The 22,013-nt window shown below is 37.5% G+C and overlaps 1 protein-coding gene across 1 annotated transcript in view; it reads right to left on the bottom strand.

The window, feature by feature from the left end:
* LOC103136602 (CUB and sushi domain-containing protein 1) overlaps window positions 1-22,013 on the bottom strand; it is a 444,439-nt gene that overhangs the window by 216,554 nt on the left and 205,872 nt on the right. Inside the window, exons 4-5 of the mRNA XM_007549920.2 lie at window positions 2,437-2,631; window positions 322-529 (exon numbers count right to left, since the gene is read on the bottom strand). Of these exons, the coding sequence (XP_007549982.2) occupies window positions 322-529; window positions 2,437-2,631 (403 nt within the window). The remainder of the gene's footprint in view (window positions 1-321; window positions 530-2,436; window positions 2,632-22,013) is intronic.

The raw sequence follows: 22,013 nt of genomic DNA, 5'->3' as shown, positions 1-22,013 counted from the left end.
AAAAGGCAACTATTCTTTTCACTGGTAAATTGTTGAAAAGAAGATTTTTTTTTTAAAGCTGCACCAACCCCATTCTTTCTGTTAGTAATATTCACTGTCATTTTTTGATTAATAGCAAAACATGTATTAATATATACAGTAATTAACCTTCTAAATGTCAGTGGTACGTGTATGCATCCATTTTCTCTCCATGTGTACAAAGCTCTCAGCATGTGCTGGGCAAGTCCTGTTGATTCCCACTAAGGCTCCCGTATCCTTAACAACTCTTTCTTTTCCCTCTTTTCCCTTAGCACTGAAATTTGTCTACTTCAAGAGTCTTACCATATGCTTGGTGCTTCTGTCCCGCTGATTTCCAGAAAGTCATATTTGTCTTCTAATAGGAAGTCATTGAAAACAAGAGCGATCGTGTCCCCGGGTTCAGCGAGGATTGACCATGTGCAGTCCAGGTTGTTGTCGTACTCTGCTGGATATCCGGGGCTGGTGATTGAACCCGCGGTGCCTCGTAACGTGCCGCCGCATGCTCCCTCCGCTGGTGAAAGATGAAAGACAGAAATAGAAAAATGACAACAGAAGAGGGAACTTGATAAAAAAAGAACTTGCATCTTATACTGTAAAGTAAAATGTTCGTTTTTAAGGGGAGCGGGTGTGTTGTTGAATTTGTATCGTCGGTTTAACATGGCTTATTCATATCAAAATATTTTAAAACAATTGCTGAATCTTTGTAAGTAGTTTGCACATTCGAAGTATTTTTACCCATTTATTGTGCTGTACCAAAAAGCATTATTTATCCCTCACTTCTTTCTATTTTATTTTTAAGGACCTGGTAATTCCTGTAAGCTGCTGAAGTGACCTTAATATGGATTTATTCAGGCTTTCTGGAGATTAATGAGTTTTTCTTTGGACTTTTGCTGTATTTTTAGAAAAAAAAATTGTTAAGTAAAATCACCAGTATGTGAATTAATAAGCTCTTGATCTCAAATTTTCTGTTGTTTTATTTTAGAAATTGTGTGTAGCCTCTTTGTTTTGAGGAGAACAAATAGTCAATAAGACACAATTTCTTCACATTCTCTCCAGTCTCCAAAGATAATAAAGATAACACAGATGTTTCAAAAGAAATGCAGTTTGTGCAAATGTCTGTCAAGTTAAAATTATTTGCTTCTTTTTTTTTTAACAAGATTACAATAATTGATATGTGTATTATGAATAATAAAGGCCAAAATTATTCATATACCTGGCAGATTAAGATGTAAAACTATTTTCGTTCAACCTAAATTTTGCTTTCTGATGAAAAATGAAACGAGCGTCTCTGAAGAAACAGAGTGCGCAGTAAAATGTTTTATTTGCATTCCATCAGAAAATGACTGGCTGAAAATTAAGCAAGTCATAAAAATATACTCCAGGCATATATAATATAATTATATAATTATTTACAATAAACATGTTTTATCAGTCCATGTAGGTCTTTGTGATATGCATATTAAGCACAGTAACAATACATTTGTAATATGTTGTACAGCTCTGTTTGCACAAACTAGGTCATTACCAAAAGGAAAAAAACAATAGGGCATTCAGTAGTTGATCAGCTAAAGGGTGACGGGCATCTGTTGGATTTGATTTTATTTTCCTATAGATGTATTTTACAGATATTACTCATCTGCTATAGATCTTTTCCTTCTTTTGTCCTCCAAAGGCTCAGTTGCCCCTTTCTGAGCACTCTGCACAATTTACTAGCAATAGCTGGACAGTGAATAAGTAAAAAAAAAAGCTAAAATTTAAGTGAAACATTTCAGAAAGCCTGAAGTACTATTAATCTAAGCTACTTTAAAATACTTGACTGTCTTGCTCCTTGGTAACAAAGTAGAACGACAGAGTGGTGGGTGGCTTAAAGCTTTTAGAGAATACAGTAACATGCTTGTGTATCTTAAAAAATATATTATTTTGCTCATTTTATTGGTTATTCAGTGGATTAAGCTCACATTTCTATTGAAGAACTGACCGATCTTGAATCAAATTATTTAGCAATAACACTGCCTCCGTCTGATTCACATATGTGTTCTTGCCAGTGGAGTGCCAGGTTATTAATAGGGGTCTTTGCTTGGGGATTTTGGGCTCCATCCAGTTCATACTGCGGTTTGTAGAGTAATTGGCGTCAGACCTTTATGAGTTTTAAAGAACATCAATACACTGGGGCTTCTCATATTTCAGCTCATGACCTCATATTAAGGTCCTTCAGTTCTCATGACCTTCACTATATATCTTATTACTATGCTTCCCCCAAAGTTTTATTTTACTTTTAAAACTAAAGATGCAGCTAGAGCAGAATTGATTCGGTCTCACTGAAAAACGTTTGCCAGATTAACAGCAATCACTTTTCTCTCAGTTCGAAATCAGCAGCACTCTGGTGGTATTTTAACTGGAAGGGTAGAATAAACATACCTCGACAAAACGGCGATGGGAAGTCCCACTGTGCTCCACTGCCAGGTGACACGATGCATGTGAGGGTACTGTGACCTTCCAGCACAAAACCCGACTCGCAGCTGTATCGGATCTTGTCTCCCATGTTGTATCTCGATCCATGGATAATTCCATTCGGAATAAGGCCAGGAGTGCCACACGTGTGGCTGGGCAGGACTAAAATGCAGAGGGGAAGGGGGAAAAAAGAAAGTTTTTCTGAATACCTTAATGTTAAAAAAAAAATAGTACCGTGTTTTTCAGACTATAAGCTGCGACTTTTTCCCTACACTTTGAACCCTGCGGCTTTCAGGCTGCTGCGGCTTTGCTGTGGATTTTTCTTCAGCCAGCAGGGGGGGCTCTTTAGCAGGAAGTGAATAATTGGAAGTCAAAATTGGAAATCAAAGAAGAAAGTGCTAATTTTCATTTAGATAGAACAAGCACATGCTAGCAGCAGGCACGACGGAGACATTTCTTCAAATTCATATGATGCAGCTTTTAAGTTGAGGGCTAAAGATCTGGTAGTACAGGAGGGAAATAGAGCCGCTGCAGGTAAACTGGGCGTTAACGAAACTATGGTTCGGCTGTGGAGACGGGGGGCTGCGTCCTAATAAAATCCAGCAGGTTTATTAGGACGCAGCCCTCTGCTGCCCTCTGCTGGGTCCTTAAGGAAAACCGAGAGCAGCTGAGATATTAGCTGCTTATAGTATGGTGGGCTCTATAGTCCAGAAAATACGCTATTTCTTTAATAAAAAATACTTCCTCACACAGCTAAGTCTTATGTATGTTATTATCTTAAGAAAAATAAGCTGATGTACTCAAACATGTTCCCAATGCCAGGTGCTAAACAGTCAATTGCCTTCATCTTTCATCACCATTAAGCTATTCACATTTTATGGAAAAAAAAAAAAACAGAATGTAAAAGAATCAAAACTTTTGTCTTTTAGATACAGATGTGTTTTGAACCTCAAATTTGTAATCAACAGCCAAAACCTCCTTTTCCCAAAGTTAAAACCTCTGAGACGGATCAACAACTAAAACCAAGAGTCAGCATTGTAAAATACCAACGATAAGTGAGCATGGTTTTCTAGGATCCTAAAAATATGCCAAAGTCACTGCATGATATTTAGATGTCTGGCTGGCGTTTTGCCTCCGATGTGCATCTGTTGTTGCCCATTCTTAGATGACACAGCTAGCTCTACAGTGGGAGCTGCTACAGGCAGCTCATGGTCTAACTAGGCCAAAATCAACTGTGACTGTAGCCAACGCGTCTTAGCTCCACAGAAGGCCCAGATACACAGTGGCTGCAATACAACCTGGACAAACTCCACAGGCTCTAACCTCAGCGTACGCTGTGTGTATTTGTATAACTGGAGCATGTTAACTTGCTTGGTGTGTAATGCATGCATTTAATGGCTCTGATGTGTGTGTCTATCTGTATGGGATAGAGAGCAGAGTGTGTCTGCACGTAAGGGGTATTCAGCAAGTCAATCTGCATGTTTGTGTGTGCTGTTCCAATTAAACGCCAGCATGGTAATTAGACAAAGCTTCATCCTGGAGACCCTGAGAACTAGGACAGAGAGAAAGAGGCAGGGAAGGGGTGGGAGGAGCATATAAGGAAGACAGCAAGAGGTTTTAAACCAAAAGACGGCTAAAGTGTCAGACTTGCAGTCAGAAGTGGCAGACAGGCTGAAAAAAGATTGAAGGTGGAAAAGAAAGCAGGATGGAATGAAGAAGGAATTTTTTTTTTTTGTCAGAGACTAATAAAACTTAGGCGAACTAATTGTAATAGACTCTGAACATTTATAATTTACTCTAATGGACTCATTATTTGGATTTTATGTAGTCATGCATCAGAAGCAAGTTACTTACAGTTAGCTAACCTCGCTGTCTTTTGAGCAAACATGCAGCCTTGCCTGCTTTGTTTTAATAAGGTGAGGCAGACAACCCAACCAAGAATTCACACTAAACCTGAAGCACAGGGCAGGACGACGGAAGGAAGCAACGAAAAGAATTGAAAATGAAAAGAATCAGCAGTCAAAGTCACATCGTTAGTCACATATTGGACAGCAGAGTTCTGCTTCTGCCAGGCTGGCGTGTTAAAAGGAAAAATATATATATATATACCTGCCTTGTGCACAAAGGGTTTCCCTCATTTGAACGGAGGAAGACAGCAAAACGAATCAGGGGGGATTTCTGTTGGATATAGTGCTCAAAAGTGTTGCTACTACCCCTGCAAATCCTGTCCAGAGCTACAGATGCCTTTTACATCAGATCCACAAAACAGTGCCCTGTTGTCTCTGGTGGATAACCTGCAGAGCTGCTGTACAAATTCCAGGCTCTGGGACAGACTGTTTGGAGTGACCACTTTGGGATTATAGCAACAAGAACTGAAAAAAGGATTTTGTATTCATATATATTCACTAAGAACACAGACAGCTTTGCTGGTGGATACTGTTTTTCAGCAGAATACACTATAAATCCATAATATGCTGATTTTATTATTATTATTATTATTATTTGTTTTCTTATTGTTTCTTCAGAATGGCCTGAAGAGATTCGCTGAAGTTACCCCATCACTTCAACAAATCTTTCCTCATGAAAGAAAGCATCTGCTGCATAAATAAGAACACCGTGCAGCAGAGGTGCACTGTACAAACTCTGTTCATTTTCGGTAAAGTCTGTTGTCTACCAAACTGAATAGATTGAATTATTGTCAGGGAGCAATTATGCATCCAAGAATTTGTTAAATACTGACTTAGCTGAACTGAATGGCAGTCTGATCTAAAGAAATGACTTCACTCTCACTGTTATTCCTCCAGTGTACAGTATACTCTGTTCATTCACATGCTTTGGCGAGGAGGCTGAGTGACACATTGTGCTATGGCAGCCACAAGAACATGACCATCCTTTGTCTTCCCAGCCAACGATTTGACTTGGGAATTGGATCCGCAGCTGTGTGGTCTGTGAGGCAATGAGGAGGCATTTTATCCATTTGCACCAGCAATCCTCAATGGAGAATTTGACCACCAACATGTTTATCTCTGTGGTTTTGTGGACATTCCTATATTTGTGTGTATATGTGTGGTACCATTAGACTTTTTTTAATTGCAGGTCCCATAACGTTCATTAAACACTTAATTGATGATTTAGATTTTGGTTAGATTAGGGCTAGACATGGAGTTATGGCACATCTCTACTGCTCCTCTGTTCCAGTGCCAGCTGTTTACAGCTTTAGGGAAAATCTATGTGCTTCTGCAACTCTAAGCCAGGATAATATTTTAGAAAGGATGTAAATTTGACAAGAAAGGGAAAAAAAAAACTTGAATAAATGAGTAAAAATAAGAAAGGGATCGACACATTTTATTAAAAAGGGGAGGAAAATGGAAGATAAAGGAGAAAATATTAAAAGAAGGAAGAGAGGAGTGAAAATATTTTGTTAAATTATTAAATTATTTTCCATATCAATAATCTTTACATTGAGTACCAGTTCAATTTATCATTGCTTCCTCCACACATACAGCGTCAGAGTTTTAAAGTTGATTCTTTAAATAGTTTCACACCCTTTTACTTTGAATATTTACAGTGCACATATTCCAAAGATTACACTTGTAAGTTGAAAACTGAGCACAGAAGACAGGCCAGGCCTGCTTGCTCGAGTCAACGGTCACTGTGCAGACAGCTCAGATGTGTATCATGTGAAGCACTTACACAGGGTCTCACTGCCAGCTACCACAAGACCATCTGCCTGCAGATCTGTCACAGGCCTACTGAAGATGCCTAAGCAGATGAATGGTAACAAAAAGTTCAGGTTGTTGCCAAAAAACCAAACAAAACACAACAATGAAAACGAGAACCAAAAAAGAAAAGGACTTAAAAATGTCACCTCAAATTGTGCAATGCAAAATAATGATTTTAATCAACATAAAATATAAGATGTGCTTATATTATTAAAGTAAGTGGGTGATATTTGTCTTGGTAATCCTTTGTACAGGAGCCTTGGCTCCTTTTTGTAATGTGCCTTTCATCCAACATGTACTGAACTCGCTACAGGAGCCACTCTGGTTTGGGCATTGGTGGCATAAATAGATTATGACAATGTTTTATGTGTAACACTACAGCACTATCAAGTATGATAGTGCATCTGTCTCATGGTAAAATCAACAACAGAAGTAGACAGAGTAAGAGAAAGAACAAGGGAGAGAGAAAATGATGACGTTTCAGAGAGCATTACGGGGCTCTGGAAGAAGCGCTCGTCCCACATTGATCGGCTAATCTCTGCTTGATCTACAGCAATTTGATGAATATCCTGAGTCCATTGACTGCATGAGGATGGGCCACAGTACCCATATTGAACACATTTCAACAGCAGCCAGTGGGTAGAGCTGCTCCATTAAGCTGCATGCAACTCCAGGGCAACAACAGGTGGCTCCCTGTAGCGGTGGTCTTATGTGAGACTTTACAGTTTATTAACAGATTGGTACAATAGATTTAACACTTTTATTAACAAAAAAAAAAAAACCTGAGAAAATCTAAATACAACATCAATGTTTCTAAAATAGTGGCTTCCATAGTGATTTCATTCTTCAAGTACAAAAGTTAATTTTAGGAAACATTTGTCCATTACACTTACATTTACTACAAATAAAAATAGATGTGAACAAACATCACCTGCTGTTTGATATGGTCTGTAAAATGTGCAAATATGGATAATATTTAATTTATGAGTATAAAAACTAAAATTCTCTCCCAGACAAAACAACTGTAGTGAAATGTAGAGTATTTGTACCCCTAGCATGCAACGTGCCACCAGCCACAGTTGGAACAGATGTACTGAGTGATGAACTTGGCAAAACTCTCGCATTTCTTATCAAATTTCCAGAGGGCTGCAAAGTTAAAATCAAGCGGAACCAGAACAAATGTCAGACGGTGTGCATATTGCCAAACAGGAATATGGGAAGATGATAGTGTTTGAAATTCATCTGAAAAAAGTAAATATCAGTTTCTATAGATATATGTGTACATATCATTAGGCATATTTCCCCAGCAATGCTTGCACTCGTATTTTGTATATTAAGCACTAGGGCTGTTATAAACGATTATTTTAGATATCGAGTGTTCTATCGATTATTCTGACCATTAATTAAGTAATTGACTAAAATACTGTATTACTATCAGATGTCAACATCGGCCCAATTTATCATATTTGAGCATCCCTAACAAGTACTTCTCTGTAGTTTAGAAAATTAAAACTTAACAATAACAACTAACTTTTTAAGTTAACCTGGACAATTTTTTTTACAATAATCTGAAATTATACTCAATTTAATAATAAAGGGCCAGGCTCACAAAGTCATTTGAAAGAAAACATGTCTATACTCCAGTTTTTAGTTTATGTAGTCATCTCAAGTCAGTTTAATAGGTGAACTTTCACTTTTCACAGCCATTTATTGCTTTTGTGTCCATGTGAACAACTGGATTTGGCTCCTCTGTCACATTCAGAAACTCATCTGCCAGCTATGTACCACCACGATGTGCTCCGCCACTCATTTGTTGCCACCGGGATGGTGGCACATTTATTTTCCAGTATGTCCGTAAAGTTACACTTGGGTTAAGCGTCAACTACAGCACAGCAGCTCGCAGTGTTCAGTCTGTCCACTCACCTGTATAGATACACCTGCCACACTCCTCCCCACCATTCACTTTCCACTGATCACTAGGCAGCAGCTCTAGGAGGAGAAAGGCTGCAGTACTCTAGGCATCGCACCAGTCAGTTCTGATTGATTCCCCCAAAAACGCTAAAAACCCAAACATTATCATAACTCTATGCATAACCCCTGTATCCTCCAGACAGAACTTGAAAATTGGACGTTGTACTGTTAACACTTAGCCTTCATCAACAACGTATAGGCAGAAGTAAGACGGTTGTGCAACATAAATAATCACTCGGCCGGAACACGGTGCGCTAAATAATAAAACTAAATTTAACGAAGCTTTGCATCGAGGCAGACAATTTGCCTCGATTGATTTTAATAATCAAGGTACTTGAATCACTCTAGGAATTCTTACAACCCTATTAAGTACATTTCTAAATATACTGGTACTACATGTAGTGAAATAGCCTAAATGAAGAAAAGGAAGCATTATCTTTGGAAGTGTACAATGTAAAAAGATCCCTCAGTGGGTCCAATCCATAATCCATTAACACCTTCACTCAGATCCCACAGTTTGTATGTTTTACTAAAACAGCATCAGCATTCTCCCATAATCTGTGAGTCTTAATGGGGAGCTCTGCGGTTGGAAAGATGTCAACGCCCCTGAGCTAGATGGACTTCCCTACACAGCAGGTCCTCCCATAGTGTAAATGTATTAACAGCTTCACTGACATGTTGTACTTAACAACTCTATGTGAGCAAATTGCAGTGGGGCTTTTGGCTAGTTGTGACTACAAAACATTGGTGTTGGTGATGAGAGGCCTCTCCTCACCTTGCTGCTTCTTTTAATATGTGAAAAGACAATGTGACACCTGGCAGGATACCAAGAAAAGATTTTAAAGTTTCTTCACAGTTTGTGCACAGCTCACCAGACTTATGAGCACAAAATGGAATAACGAGCCTGGTAAAACTAAAGACAATGTGAAATACTAATATGTAAAGAATGTAATTTTGAATCACAGGCAGAGGCACATTGCTTTCCTACTTTGTGAGGAAAAACAAAAAAAACAACAATATCAAATGTACTCTAATTTAATCATGTATATTTTAATATGTGTACATTTATGATAATGTTCCCCAAACCCTGAGGAAAAATATAGTACAAACTGTAATAAGTACGCTATTCTTTAGATATACTGATGACTTGTGACTGCAAATATATTTAAACACTACAGATTCTATTTGTATTGCGCAATATGTTGTTCACTAAACTAATACCTCAGAATATAATCTATGACTTCCTAAGCTGTTCCAGTTTCTCTTGAGGGACCAAAAATGTTAAAAGTGACTTCTTTTTTTTTTTTTCCAACACATTTCCTTAACTGTTACTTGGGTGAAATTTACAGTGATTGAAAATGATCAAATATGATATTAAAGCATTTCAGTGTTAATGTGCTATTAAAATTATGTTAGCTAGAAAAACATTTATATTTCATCAGAGAATAAGTGTTTCATGCCTCTTTTTTCCAGTTCTGCCTCTGGAAATCTCTCTTTCAAAGGGCCACAAGTCTATTTCACCCCTTCCATTAAGTTAAACATCCAGAATTAAAAAATAAAAAAGGTTAAACATTTGTTATCTCACACAGCGAACGTTCAAAAATATGTGCAACATATTTTTCTTTTATCTCTGCTTTTTAATTCTGAAAGTTTAGCTTTGGATTTGCCATCATATTTTTTTAGTTCATTTCCCAAAGATTATTATTAAGAAAGGACTGACTTTGCTTTGTTTTACAACCGACAGAATAACACGCCACGGCCAGATAAAATCACACTAATCGACTCTAATAGTCTGGAATTTGGGTGTGAAAATTAAAATTTAAAACATATATGTATATATATGCAGTCTTCCAGCAGAACACAAACCCAAAACCCCATTTACTGCCACACAATCCCTTAAAAAGGTACATTTCTGCTCGCTTGGAGTAGATGTATTAAAATGTATTACCGCTGCCTTTCCTATGCTCCCTTAGTGGAAAATATATTAGCAAGGCAAGTGACATTTCCAGCAGTGCCTCTCATCAATCATCTGCTAAACAGAGTAATCACTGCAGCAGCGACACTTTGTTAAACACAAGCTCTCCACAGCCTTTCCAGTTTGACTAGGGAGCCAGGATATATAAGATGGTAATGCACAATATCCCCATGCTGGGAAGGCCAACACCATAATAATCAGCAGCAAAAGAATCAACAAGTATTTACCATCAGCCACAGAGCAGGGACACATGCCTACTGTGACAAAGAAGCCTCCGAAAACGGTTCACACTCAGTGTCTCAGGCCTATTTCTTATCTGCTTTTTTTTTTTGAAGGTGTTTATTTTGATTGTAAAATCATGGTAAATCATCAGCAGAGTAAATCCAGTGATAATTAAGATGCCATTTTAACATCGGAGACATTGTTCAAGATGAAAAATGTCAACCCTGCCTCAGTGCAATTCCAGCTCAGAGTTATGAAAAAATAATCCACAACTTCCTCAGACCTAAAGCAGCACAGAGCTAAGAGAACCATTACTTCTAGACAGAACTTGTTAAATTGAAGCTTGGGGGATTCAGGCTTCAGGCTTTTTTGGCTTTCACACTTCAGACCAGCTTTGCTCTCTTAAAAAGGACTTTGCCACCTTTCTCTCGCTCTCTTCTTATGCCTTTTTTTTTCCTGGTTCTACGATACATTTCCCCTTAGCCCCGTTTTTTTTTTTTTCGCCTTTATTTCATAACAGGACTGACAGAGCCATGCAGGCTCCATTATGATGCTTTCGGATTCTTATTACCACTTCTGTTCTTGTAACATAAAGCCAAAGGGTTGACCTGCATTGTCACGCTCAAGATGAGTTTATTTACATACATCAGATTGACAATCTCCATGTGTCCTTTTGGATAGTTATTTTTCATGCTTCGCATTTTGAGACCCCAAGAATAAAGTCTGCAGGAAGCTGACTAAAGATGTCAACATTTTCCCCTTTAGAAATTATAATTGCTTCATCTGTGTAATAGCAATGCAACTTTAAAAGTAACTGACAAGGAATCATTAATGGCAGTAAAACAACTGCACCAATCCAGTCAAGTAATATGTCAATTCTCATTAGTAGCAAAACAGATTTGGATGGAATAAAATCTTTTCTTTTGAAGGTCGAATATGCATATAAGTCGGAACGCATACAGAATCTGTTTGCATTGATCATTATCCTACTTTCACTGTCCCTTATTTAGTTTGTACTCGCATAATGTCGCTCTGCATCTCTCCATATAACCAATGCGAACTAGCATTTTGAATGTTTTTTTTTTTTTAAACTTCAATGAGTCAATGAATGTCTAACCCCATAGTCGTAGTAAAAAACTCAATTTGGCACAACGGTACCTCAGACCTTTGGCTAACACAGTAGTTTTGGCTATTGGTACATGCAACAATAACAGGACACTTTTGGGAACAATAATCCTGGCTTGTACAGCAGTTGCTATGGCAACAGTGACCTAGCCTAAGGCTACAGAGCGCTGTAGGGGACCAAAAGAGAGAACATCAGTCAATCTCTGTGCATCCAGGGAAGGTTTATGATTTTATTTTCCTGTGCAACAAAGAGTGGTTATCCCATTATTTGCTATATTAAAAGAAACATGACATCTGGAGGGAACTAATTGTCATTTTTATTTAGTTAAATATTAAACAACTGACCACATTTTATACATATATATATAAATTGATAAAATGCTTATCTGATAGCAATATTTAAGGCCCCAGACAGCCTTTATAATTATAAACAGCCTTTATTATTATAAACAGCCTTTATTATTATAAACAGCCTTTATTATTATAAACAGCCTTTATTATTATAAATAGCCTTTATTATTATAAAGGCTGTCTGGTGCTTTAAATAAATCTTACTTCTGTTCCTATCTACTTGAAATTCAGCAACAGCATGTTTTCCTTCTGAAATACGCTTTTCATAAAAACAATATGCTCCATTTGTAAGAATAAAGATTTGGATGAATAACATGTATCCACTTATCAATCAATCAATCAATCAATCAAATTTTATTTGTATAGCACATTTCAGCAGCAAGGCATTTCAAAGTGCTTTACATAATTAAAATAAAAACAGCATGTGAGAAAGAGTTTAAAACATCATTAAAACGCAAACAGTGAGAAAGAGAAATCAAAAGCTGTCTCCAACCCTTCTGACTTTAGTCAAACGCCGTTTGACAAGGACTTTAACCTCTCGGAAACAGTGAGAAAGAGAAATAAAAAGAAAGTAATAAAAAGATAAAAAGAAAAGATAAAAATATTAAAAACATCAAATGTATAACAGTGTTATGTTTTTTGTGAAAACTATTCCATAAATCTATTAGAGTAAGGCTAAAACAGTTAAAGAACAGATCCTTGAACCACAAAGAAACGCCATGCCTAGAAAAAAAGAACTTTTGAGACTCAGACTCACTTAGTCTTTTTAAATGACGCATTGCACAAACATTTACAAGTGCATCACAGAATTACTTGAATAGAAAATATCTGAAACTGGGAAAACTAAATATCGTTTTTCTACAGGCTTTTCAATTTTTCTATAAACTTCTTAAAGATTCATGAACCCTTTCAGAATGACTACCGAAGGTCCTCACACATTTCTGCGACAGACAGTCCAAAGGAAAAGAAGAGCGCTTGATAAAACGGCTCCCTATTCATCCATAAAAAGCTCAAAAATCTAAAAAACCATATCCATTCCCAGCCTCTAATCTCTTCTGGTTTCCAAGGAGTGCTGCCGACACATTCTGTGCTTTTTTTCCCTTGTCATCATTGCTATGACAACCCTGACCTGACCAGAGTCGTGATGGCAAGACTGTCCTGCCCTGAGGCTGTGTTGTGCCAGCGAGGGGAAAAAAACCCTACAAGAATCAACATCACTCGCCTCATCAATACTCAAATACAATGACAAAGACACGTGTGTACAAATCCACGTGGGCTTGGAATGGGAGCATGAAATGTCTGTGCTTAGAGTTCACACTAAATCTATTGTTATCTTGCTATTATTTCCTAAGAAAATGTGTGTTAAAATGAAAAGAGGTAGGTAAATATGTTTTTTTTTTCATCTTTGTTGCATATCAACATGTGGCTTCTGCGAGATGAGAGGCATAATTTGAGATTTTTTTCATTAGTTTGACAGAGATGGGGACTCGAGTCTTTAAGTCAGACTGTTGTTACACTTGACTTGCAAGACATGAGTCTTGGTTTGGGCCGACAGTCTGAGAGAGAGATTCATAAATAATCTACAGTCAAAAACGGAAGAATACACGCACTAAATGAAAGGTGAATCAGACCAAACTTTGCTGTTTGAAATTATTGATGTCACTGTTTGGAAACTTCCAATAGGCTAACCACAGTCTATTAGAAGTTAATTGCAGCCACACCTGCAGATGTATTTTAAGACCACACCTGGAACAAACTGCTGTCTTGTTTGACATGATAGTCACGATGGCCATGTGGCAAATGTGGTTTTCATGAGACACAGGGAGAAAAAGAGTGCAACCAGAGAAATGTATTAAGCATGTCAACATGTTTTGGGAGTTCCAGCTTAACTAAATGTATTAAAAGCTACTGGAAGCAGAACACATTTAAATTCAATCAGGCAGCTGGACCTGATCCAAAACGCTGCGGCTTTTAATCCTCACAAAAACTAAAAGAAAACAGAGCACATCTTCCCTATTCTAAAGTCCTGTATCTAAGAGAATACGCTTCAAAATACACTTGTTAATTTCTAAATCACTGAATGACTTTGCATCAAAATACAGTAAAGATCTACTGTCACTGAATCAGTCTTTGACACCACTCAGGTCTGGTTCACATCCACTCTGCATCCCTTTTGTCAGAACAGAATGTGGAGAAGCAGCATTCACTTGTTTTGATCCTCTAAGATGGAACCATTATTTGTAGATTTCCCACCACTTTTCTTTATTTTAGCATTGCAGTGTAATCTTCCTTCATAGCTCATATTGTGGAAGTATTCAAAGGTAACTTTTTCTCTTTTTGATAAAATCTCCAATTTCCCATGTATGTGCTTCTAAATGGGAGAGAGGAGAGCCAAGAATAGTACAGGAATAAGTGTTGATTGCTCGGATGTTTAAATGGACATTAATCATGGCTCTCTCTGTTGGCTGTCCTTGTTTTCTTTTTTTCATGCACACACACACACACACACAAGTGTAATGCATCTTCATTTAGCCCTCCTGTCCTTTGGGCACATTTACATTTGTCAACTCAACATACAAAATGGATGGATGGGCCTGTGGTTTGTGTGTCTCGCTTTATGCTGCCATGTGTGTGTCTGTTCCATCAGTCTCCGTGTCGGCCTGTGTGTGCTTACCTTTGATTGCATTTAAACACAATTTGAACTGCATGTCTTTCTCTGCGTACATGTCAGACGATGCATTCGCCCTTTTAACGGTCTTTGTATTTAAAAACCAATGTGGGTGTGAGCCTGCGTGGAGATGTGTGTGTGAGCCTGCGTGGAGATGTGTGTGTGTGTGTGTGTGTGTGTGTGTGTGTGCGTGTGTGTGCGTGTGTGTGCAAGAGAGTCAATTTCCTTGGTGGGTGACAGTTCATGGTCCCCTGGGCAGCACAGAATCGTGTGTAAACTCAATGTCAACACTATTGCCATACATCATCAGGGTGGCACAGGCACTGACAAACCCGAAGAAAATGCTGAATTTTAGTTGGCAAACATTGGCAGTCGGCGACGTAGATATGGAAAAAATTATGTGTCAGTAAATTTTCTCTACAATCTGAGACTTAAGTGAGGTCATAAGCTAAAAGATTTAAGTCATAAAGTATAATCTGTCTCACCAAGATGTCACTGAATGGATGCTGAAAGAATTAAAATCAGTTAGTTTGGACTCCAGTACCAAGATAAATTCTTGTACCACCCCTGCAATAATGACACTCGACTTACGACCAATGCATCATATAAAAAGTTTTGTTTCTTTGTTTCTAAATGTGCCTGCACAAGTATAAGTTATGGTCTGAGATGCATAATTGGCAAGGCACAATTGCTGATTGATCTATGATATGTATATGCCCCAAAATCCTTTATTATACAGCATGACATCAGTCAAGCCAGCCATTGATGTGCACAGCAGATTTTGCTGACTCTGCCTCAGCACTCAAATCTGTCACAGATATTGACCCATCTAAGCACAACCTTTATTGAACACATTGAGGATTAAACTCAAGACGTTTTACCTCTTCACATTATTTCCTGGATTTCCTCCCTCACCACAACCTGCTTTTGAAAAACACCGACTCATTTAGTGACTTGCTTTGCTTTTACTGCTACTTCCTTACAATTTTTTTCAGCAGTCATTATGTTAGTTCAAGAGCACTGTCACAGCAGGAGCATCATTGTTTTTTTCTGTTCTGCTCTGCTGAAACCCACTGCTGGCATTGACTCAACACTTACTGCAAGTGTGTTTAACAATATATGTGAGAGCAGCAGTGGACCTTTTCGAACTTCTTTGAAAAATGTTGACAATGCCATCAAGGTTAGCTACCCATAAGAAGTCAGACTGAAAGTCTACCATCAAACATACTGCCAGCTGTGCAACAGATAGCTTTGGTTTGAGACGCAGAAGAAGTCTTGCACAGTTTTACTCATTCGTTTTCTCAACCCGGTTTGTTCTGTTCGGCACGGCAGTGTCACTGAGTGAGAACTGGAAGATAACCCAAACATGTTGTCATTACACCTGAGACGAACTCACTCGCACGTTGTACTCGCTCGTGGAGTCAATGCAGAATCGCCAATTAACCTGGCTCCAATCTGCGAGAGCTAGCTCTATTGCCCAGTGAGATACGGCCTGCGCCGAATGAGAAGAATATCAAAAATACTTCAAGTCAGAGTTAACTATTATAAGTACTCTCTAATAATAGAAGTATTTCATCTGAAAAAAAAAAACACAAAACATTTGTCAGTTTATTTACAAGCCAAATAAACTGATAAATATTTTAACTTAAGAAGGATTATCCTTGTTTTGTTTTGTTTTTTTTTTAGTTCTGCTGTGATAAGAAAATATAAGGTTAATGTTGGTGTTAAACATTAATTTTGTTAATCGTATCAAACCTTACTTATCAAGCACACATGTCTTTGTTTCTTATTGCACTGTAGTTTATATACGAAACTAAAATATGTGGCTTGTTAAGCGCCTTGGAGAAATAGACACATGAAGTGCACCATGACCAAAAGCAACACAATTAGTTCTGCAAAGGTTATAAAGTTATTATTTACTCACTGACAACTATAGAGAATACATCGTTTTGCTGCTTCTGTTCTGCATGGATATTATGTAGAAATATTTTAGATTTAGTGCTCAAAGATTATTTGTTAATTTTCACCTGACAATTAGCATTTTCATGGAAGCAATTTGCTTCCATGCTGCAAATTGCCTGTTTGACCACATCCCAAAGAAATTTTATGGGATAGAGATCTCATGATTATGAATGCCATCAGAGTAGGGAGGACTTATCTTCAATTTCAATAAATCTGTTTGAGATTATTTGCCCTTTGTCACATCTTGCAACGAGACCAAATCATTTTTTTTAGTGCTGAATGTTTCTCATGGCACTCTGGCTTCCTCCCACTGCCCAAAAACATGCTTGTCAGATTTACTGGTTTCTTTTAACTCTTGTTAGGTGCAGGTCTGTGTGTCCACGGTTGTTTGTCTTGTTTTGCTATATGTATACGTTTGTCTACCTAATTTTTCCAATCAAATTAGACACAAATAAAACATTTCTTATATTGAAATGAGTCTGGAACCTCCATAAGGACTTACTCTACTGAAATTAAATATATTTTGTTTTCAACCACATGAGATTACTTAAAAAGCAGCATTTTATCTCAAATGAAACAACTACATAGAAGGTAGCAAAATTTCCCTTTCTGGCCTATAATCACACAAAGGGTAATAACTTTTTGTAATGCCAAAGAGGCCATATTTAATCATTGGTTCTTGTCTATTCTGGGAAATAGCTTTGATGTAGCTGGCAGACCAGCTGCTTAACTGTTGCAGTGTATTTCTGCATATCTGCGTAGATGCGTGCGTATGTGTTTGTTTGTGTGTGTGTGTGTGTGTGTGTGTGTGTGAACTCACCACTCTTGCCCAGCTCTCCTGTGCTATCTGCCCACCTGTCTGTGTGCACAACAATGCTCTTTTGTGGGTGTTAACCATAAAAAACTATGTAAGCCCTGTTGAACCCCTATATTTCTACTGAAACACCCTCTATCTGAGGTAAATGTGTGTTCAAATTGCTGTTTTAAGGAGAAAGCGTAAGTGTTTGTTTATGTATTTGTGTCGTTTGTTGGCGTTCCTTGCGTTCCAGATCAATATATGTTGTGTTTAGAACCCCTCTTACAGATTTTGTGCTTTGGCTGGACACACACATTATTTAACACATTATTTAACTATTTTGAGTCTCTACAGTCTAGATAGGAACCTTTACAGTCCTCTCAAATTCTTCTCATGACATTTTTTTCTCACTCCTTCCAACAGACAAGGACAGTCCTGTTAGTGATTGGCACAAAGGCCAAAAATACAGACCCATTTAAAATGAATGATCATAAATGCTATAACATATAAGATTCCTAAGCGATCATCTGTGCTTTGTATATTTCACTGCAGATTTGAATTATGCATCACAGAACCAAGTCTCTCAAATGAAAACACATTGTACAGCTTTAGACTAGCAAAAGAAACCACTGTTGCTTTTGTAAAGTTTTAACCTTACTGATCACCAGCTTAAGTTGCATTTTCATCTTGTAGATTAAATTAGCAGAATCCAAAATCTTCATCTGATTTGTATAAGTGAGTCTTTACATGTGCACCTTTGAGCCAGTGTTGTGGTTTTGGTGTTTTCTAGTTGGCTGAAGGATATTTGGCAGTGACTCAGCCTCCTAATGAAATTAAGTTTGACTTAATCTGACTGAATCTCATTAGAATGAGTTTCAAAAGTGCCCCAAAACTAAGGTGAAGTTATAGACTTAGGTGTGTGTGTGTGTGTGTGTATGTGTGTGTGTGTGTTTTTTTAAAATATATATATAAATGGTTGTTTGTTTTCTTTTACAAAGTGCTGAAACACACTGAGTACAAATAAACTCAAAAACCTTCAAAAATGAAAAATGTCTCTAAACATCAAAGAAGTTGTAAAAGTATGTAAAGAAAGTAGTTTAATGGATACTCAAAGCTCATTCAGCGACACGTTGATTATTTCAATAGACTTAATGTACTAAGGCCATTAAAGCTGCAGGTTCATGTAAAAATATAAAAGGTCTCTGTAGCCTTTTCCTTGTCCTCACATTCCTCCATTGTTGCCTTTGCTCATGCTCCTCTTTCCTTATAGGTTTCATCCACTGGTCTTTCATTTTCTATGTAAGTATTTCCCTTCTCCTACTTCTCTTTCCTAACTTTTTTTTTCTCCATTTCAAAAATATATATTCACCCATTTCTTTCTGATATCATTTTCCGCTTCACGATCCTACTGTTCTTCCATTTGTCCTTTCCTTTCACTCTCTTCTCTCTCTGTTTCTGTCTCCCACGGTATTCTCTGAGAGATGGATGGATGAAAGATTGTGGCTAATGAATCAATGAATGACTGCTGATGTGCGTAAATGTATTTGTAACTTTGTGTTTTATTGAAAGTGATGGATTGAAAGTGTACAATCTCTTTTTATCTCTTTATGAGTGTGTCAGAGTGCCACGGGCTTACTGTATGTTATGTGGTAGTGAATGATCGTCTCTCTCATTTGGCACGCCACAGCTTACCATAATGTCAAACATACTTTGTCTAACAACCATATGCATGTGTGGGCATGCGTGCACTGGTGTGCAAATATGCCTCTGTGACATGTGAGTTTCCTGAAGCGTAGAAATAGTTTTCTCTTACTGAACACTATTTAAATGTAAATGTTGTACAGTGTTCAATACTGAATAAAGGTTGAACCAACCAATCAATCTTTTGAGATCATCTCGACTGCTGCAGTTTATGACTTGTGGCTGTGTCCTAAAACAGTTACTTGTGGGATTTCTTTTGTTTAGTTGTGTTTGGATTTGATCAATCCAAGCTGTTCTTTTTTTTGTCTCATATTCATACAACAAGCATATTGAAGCATATTTTGGCAAATGTCACTGTGGCACTTTGGACAGAAGATCAGGAAAAAAAAATGCTAAAAACAAACAATTGAAAGTGGAGGCAAAGAAACTGCATAACAAAATGAATTCTGTGGCACCACCAAAATTTAGAGACAATAGAAATTTCTGCTAACAGTTTCAGAAATAGGGCATTAATTCGCAAAGCGACACAAGTTTAAAATGTCTTTTCCACATCTTCAGTTTTTAGAATCACACATATCTCTATGAATAAAATGGGAAATGGAGCACTTTCAGTAAATTGCATAAATTTTACAGCACTGTGGAAATGGTGCTGCCATGGTATCCTGACATAACCCAGCTACAGATCTGAGCATGCTGCTTCCGTAATTCACTTCCTTCAAGTTTTTCTGTTAAAAAAGAAAAATAAATCAACAATTAGGGGAGGGAGTATTATGTCAAAGTGACTTTTTTTTACAGCTTTACTTGATGGTATAATGTAAAGCTCAGCTTGTCAAAAAATATTCCTAGAATTTTGCTTTTATTCTTTCTTACAAATATGAGAAGTCCATGAATCTCCAGGGGCAGCCATTCAGGGTTGCATAAATTCTTGGTCCCACTGAGTGAATCCTTTTCCAAGCAGCGTCTCCATGAATCTGCAGTCTCCAACCAGAGTTTCCCCCTCGCAGAACATCCCTACCCGGCGACTCTCCCACACAGTTCCACCAGACTAGTGGCAGTGAAGTCAAATTTATCTAAGTAAAGTTTTATATATGCAGTATTTTTATAACAACCGAATGTAACATTTACTTGATTGTGCTATAAAATTGCACTGTGTGCCTGGAAAAAAACAAAATGCTGCTCCTTTAAACTATCTTTACTTGTACTTGCATGCCACAACTATATATATATATATATATATATATATATATATATATATATATATATATATATATATATATATATATATATATTTATATTTATAAAACGCAACACATGAAAACGCAGCAGCTCTTACATGCTCCAAAATAGCCTGGAATAAAATGAACAGACAACAAATGTCTGCTGGGAATTGCAGACAAGACCTTTGATGTAATTAGATACCGTGGTTGGATGTTGCAATTTGTAGATGGTCCCTAATCCCTTGTTTGACTACTGGTGAAGTGTTGATTTCAGTTTTATAATTTAGACACTTAAAATGCAGCTTATGAACAGAAACTGCCATACCAAAGAGACAAATGTTGATTTTAAATCTGTCTCAATATAGAGAAGTAAATTTCCCCACCAGTTTTTCTTTTTGACACCTTGTATTAATAAGATCCTTACAACAAGGTGACTCACAAAGCAAAACTTATGACTACGTATTCTTAAAGCCACTTAGTGCCAAACAAAATACAGCCTTTGAGTTGATTTAAAAATCTAGGACATGACAGCTTTCCATATTAGCCATGGAGCAGCGATGTGAATGTTATAATCTATGTACTCATACTAAATACCTCTAAAACACACACACACACACACACACACACACACACACACACACACACACACGCACACGCACACACAAGATAGGGAGCCTGTCACACAGACAGCTTTAAAGTTTGGGATTCCTACGTATTATCCAGGTTGTCATGCAGGTAAACTAATCCACAGTAACTTACCAACAAACTCTATTTCGCCAACAATCCCGTGACTTTCTCTTCTCTCTTGTGTGCTCTCATTTTTTAGGAACAAAGAGAATAGCATTCAATCGCTTCACAGATATGCCAATAACATTTGATTTCGTTTCATGACATTTAACGACCTTTAGAACTTGAATCCAGAATTAACACACAGAACTCTTTTTTTTTTTTTTTTTTTAAACCATTCCTTAGTCGTTTCTGCATTTTCGGAGTGGTGCTTTGTTTTTCTGATAGATCTCATTCGCATCACTGGACAGGTTTGCTTGAAAAGGTGTGCATGGTCCGCAGCGGTGTTTTTGTAAGAGCCGTGTGTCAGCAGCAGCAGTAATGTCTAAGATCTGAGAGGAGTGTTTTAGAGCACTAAGAACGAAATTAAATCAAACAATAATTAAACACATTTTTATCTTTTCCATGAAAAACCACAGTTACTTGTAATTGCAGCCCTTTGAAGAATCCATTTAGTTGAATGTAGCTAATTAAGGCGGATTTACATAAACAACTTATTTCCATATTAGCAATGTCACAGCTGACAGTAAAACCAGACAAGTATCCCTTAAAGTTTATTCTTATGGTGTGGAAAGAAAAATTGCATTTTATCATTCAGCTAAGATGCCACTGTGCTGATTAGGACAGAATGTGGTTAAAGTACATTTAAACTTTCATGCTTCTTCTTCAGATGCATCGAAAGTGTGTGTGTGTGTGTGTGTGTGTGTGTGTGTGTGTGTGTGTGTGTGTGTGTGTTTATGCACGTGTCCATGAAAGTGTGTGTGAGTCCATCAATGTGATGTCTTTGATGTCTGATCAAGGATTCTGATTCTTATTGTTCATGGCGTGACCCAGACTAACAAACGCAACACTTTCATCCAACACACTCAACTACTAGTGTCACGAATGCACAGACTTGTCTACACCTACATTAATGCACAACATCAGAAACATAAATTTATACTTATTATTGACTGATAGCTGTGAAAAGAAGCAGACAAAATGCAAAGGGAGGGGTGAGCGGGTCGGCCCCTGGTCACACTTTTCATCTTCGTCTTTGTCCCGTCTC

Source organism: Poecilia formosa, unplaced genomic scaffold, assembly GCF_000485575.1.
Source record: "Poecilia formosa unplaced genomic scaffold, Poecilia_formosa-5.1.2 Scaffold33, whole genome shotgun sequence".
Taxonomy (NCBI): Eukaryota; Metazoa; Chordata; class Actinopteri; order Cyprinodontiformes; family Poeciliidae; genus Poecilia; species Poecilia formosa.
Note: the sequence above shows the minus strand (reverse complement) of the source record. Positions and strands in the feature narration are given on the sequence as shown.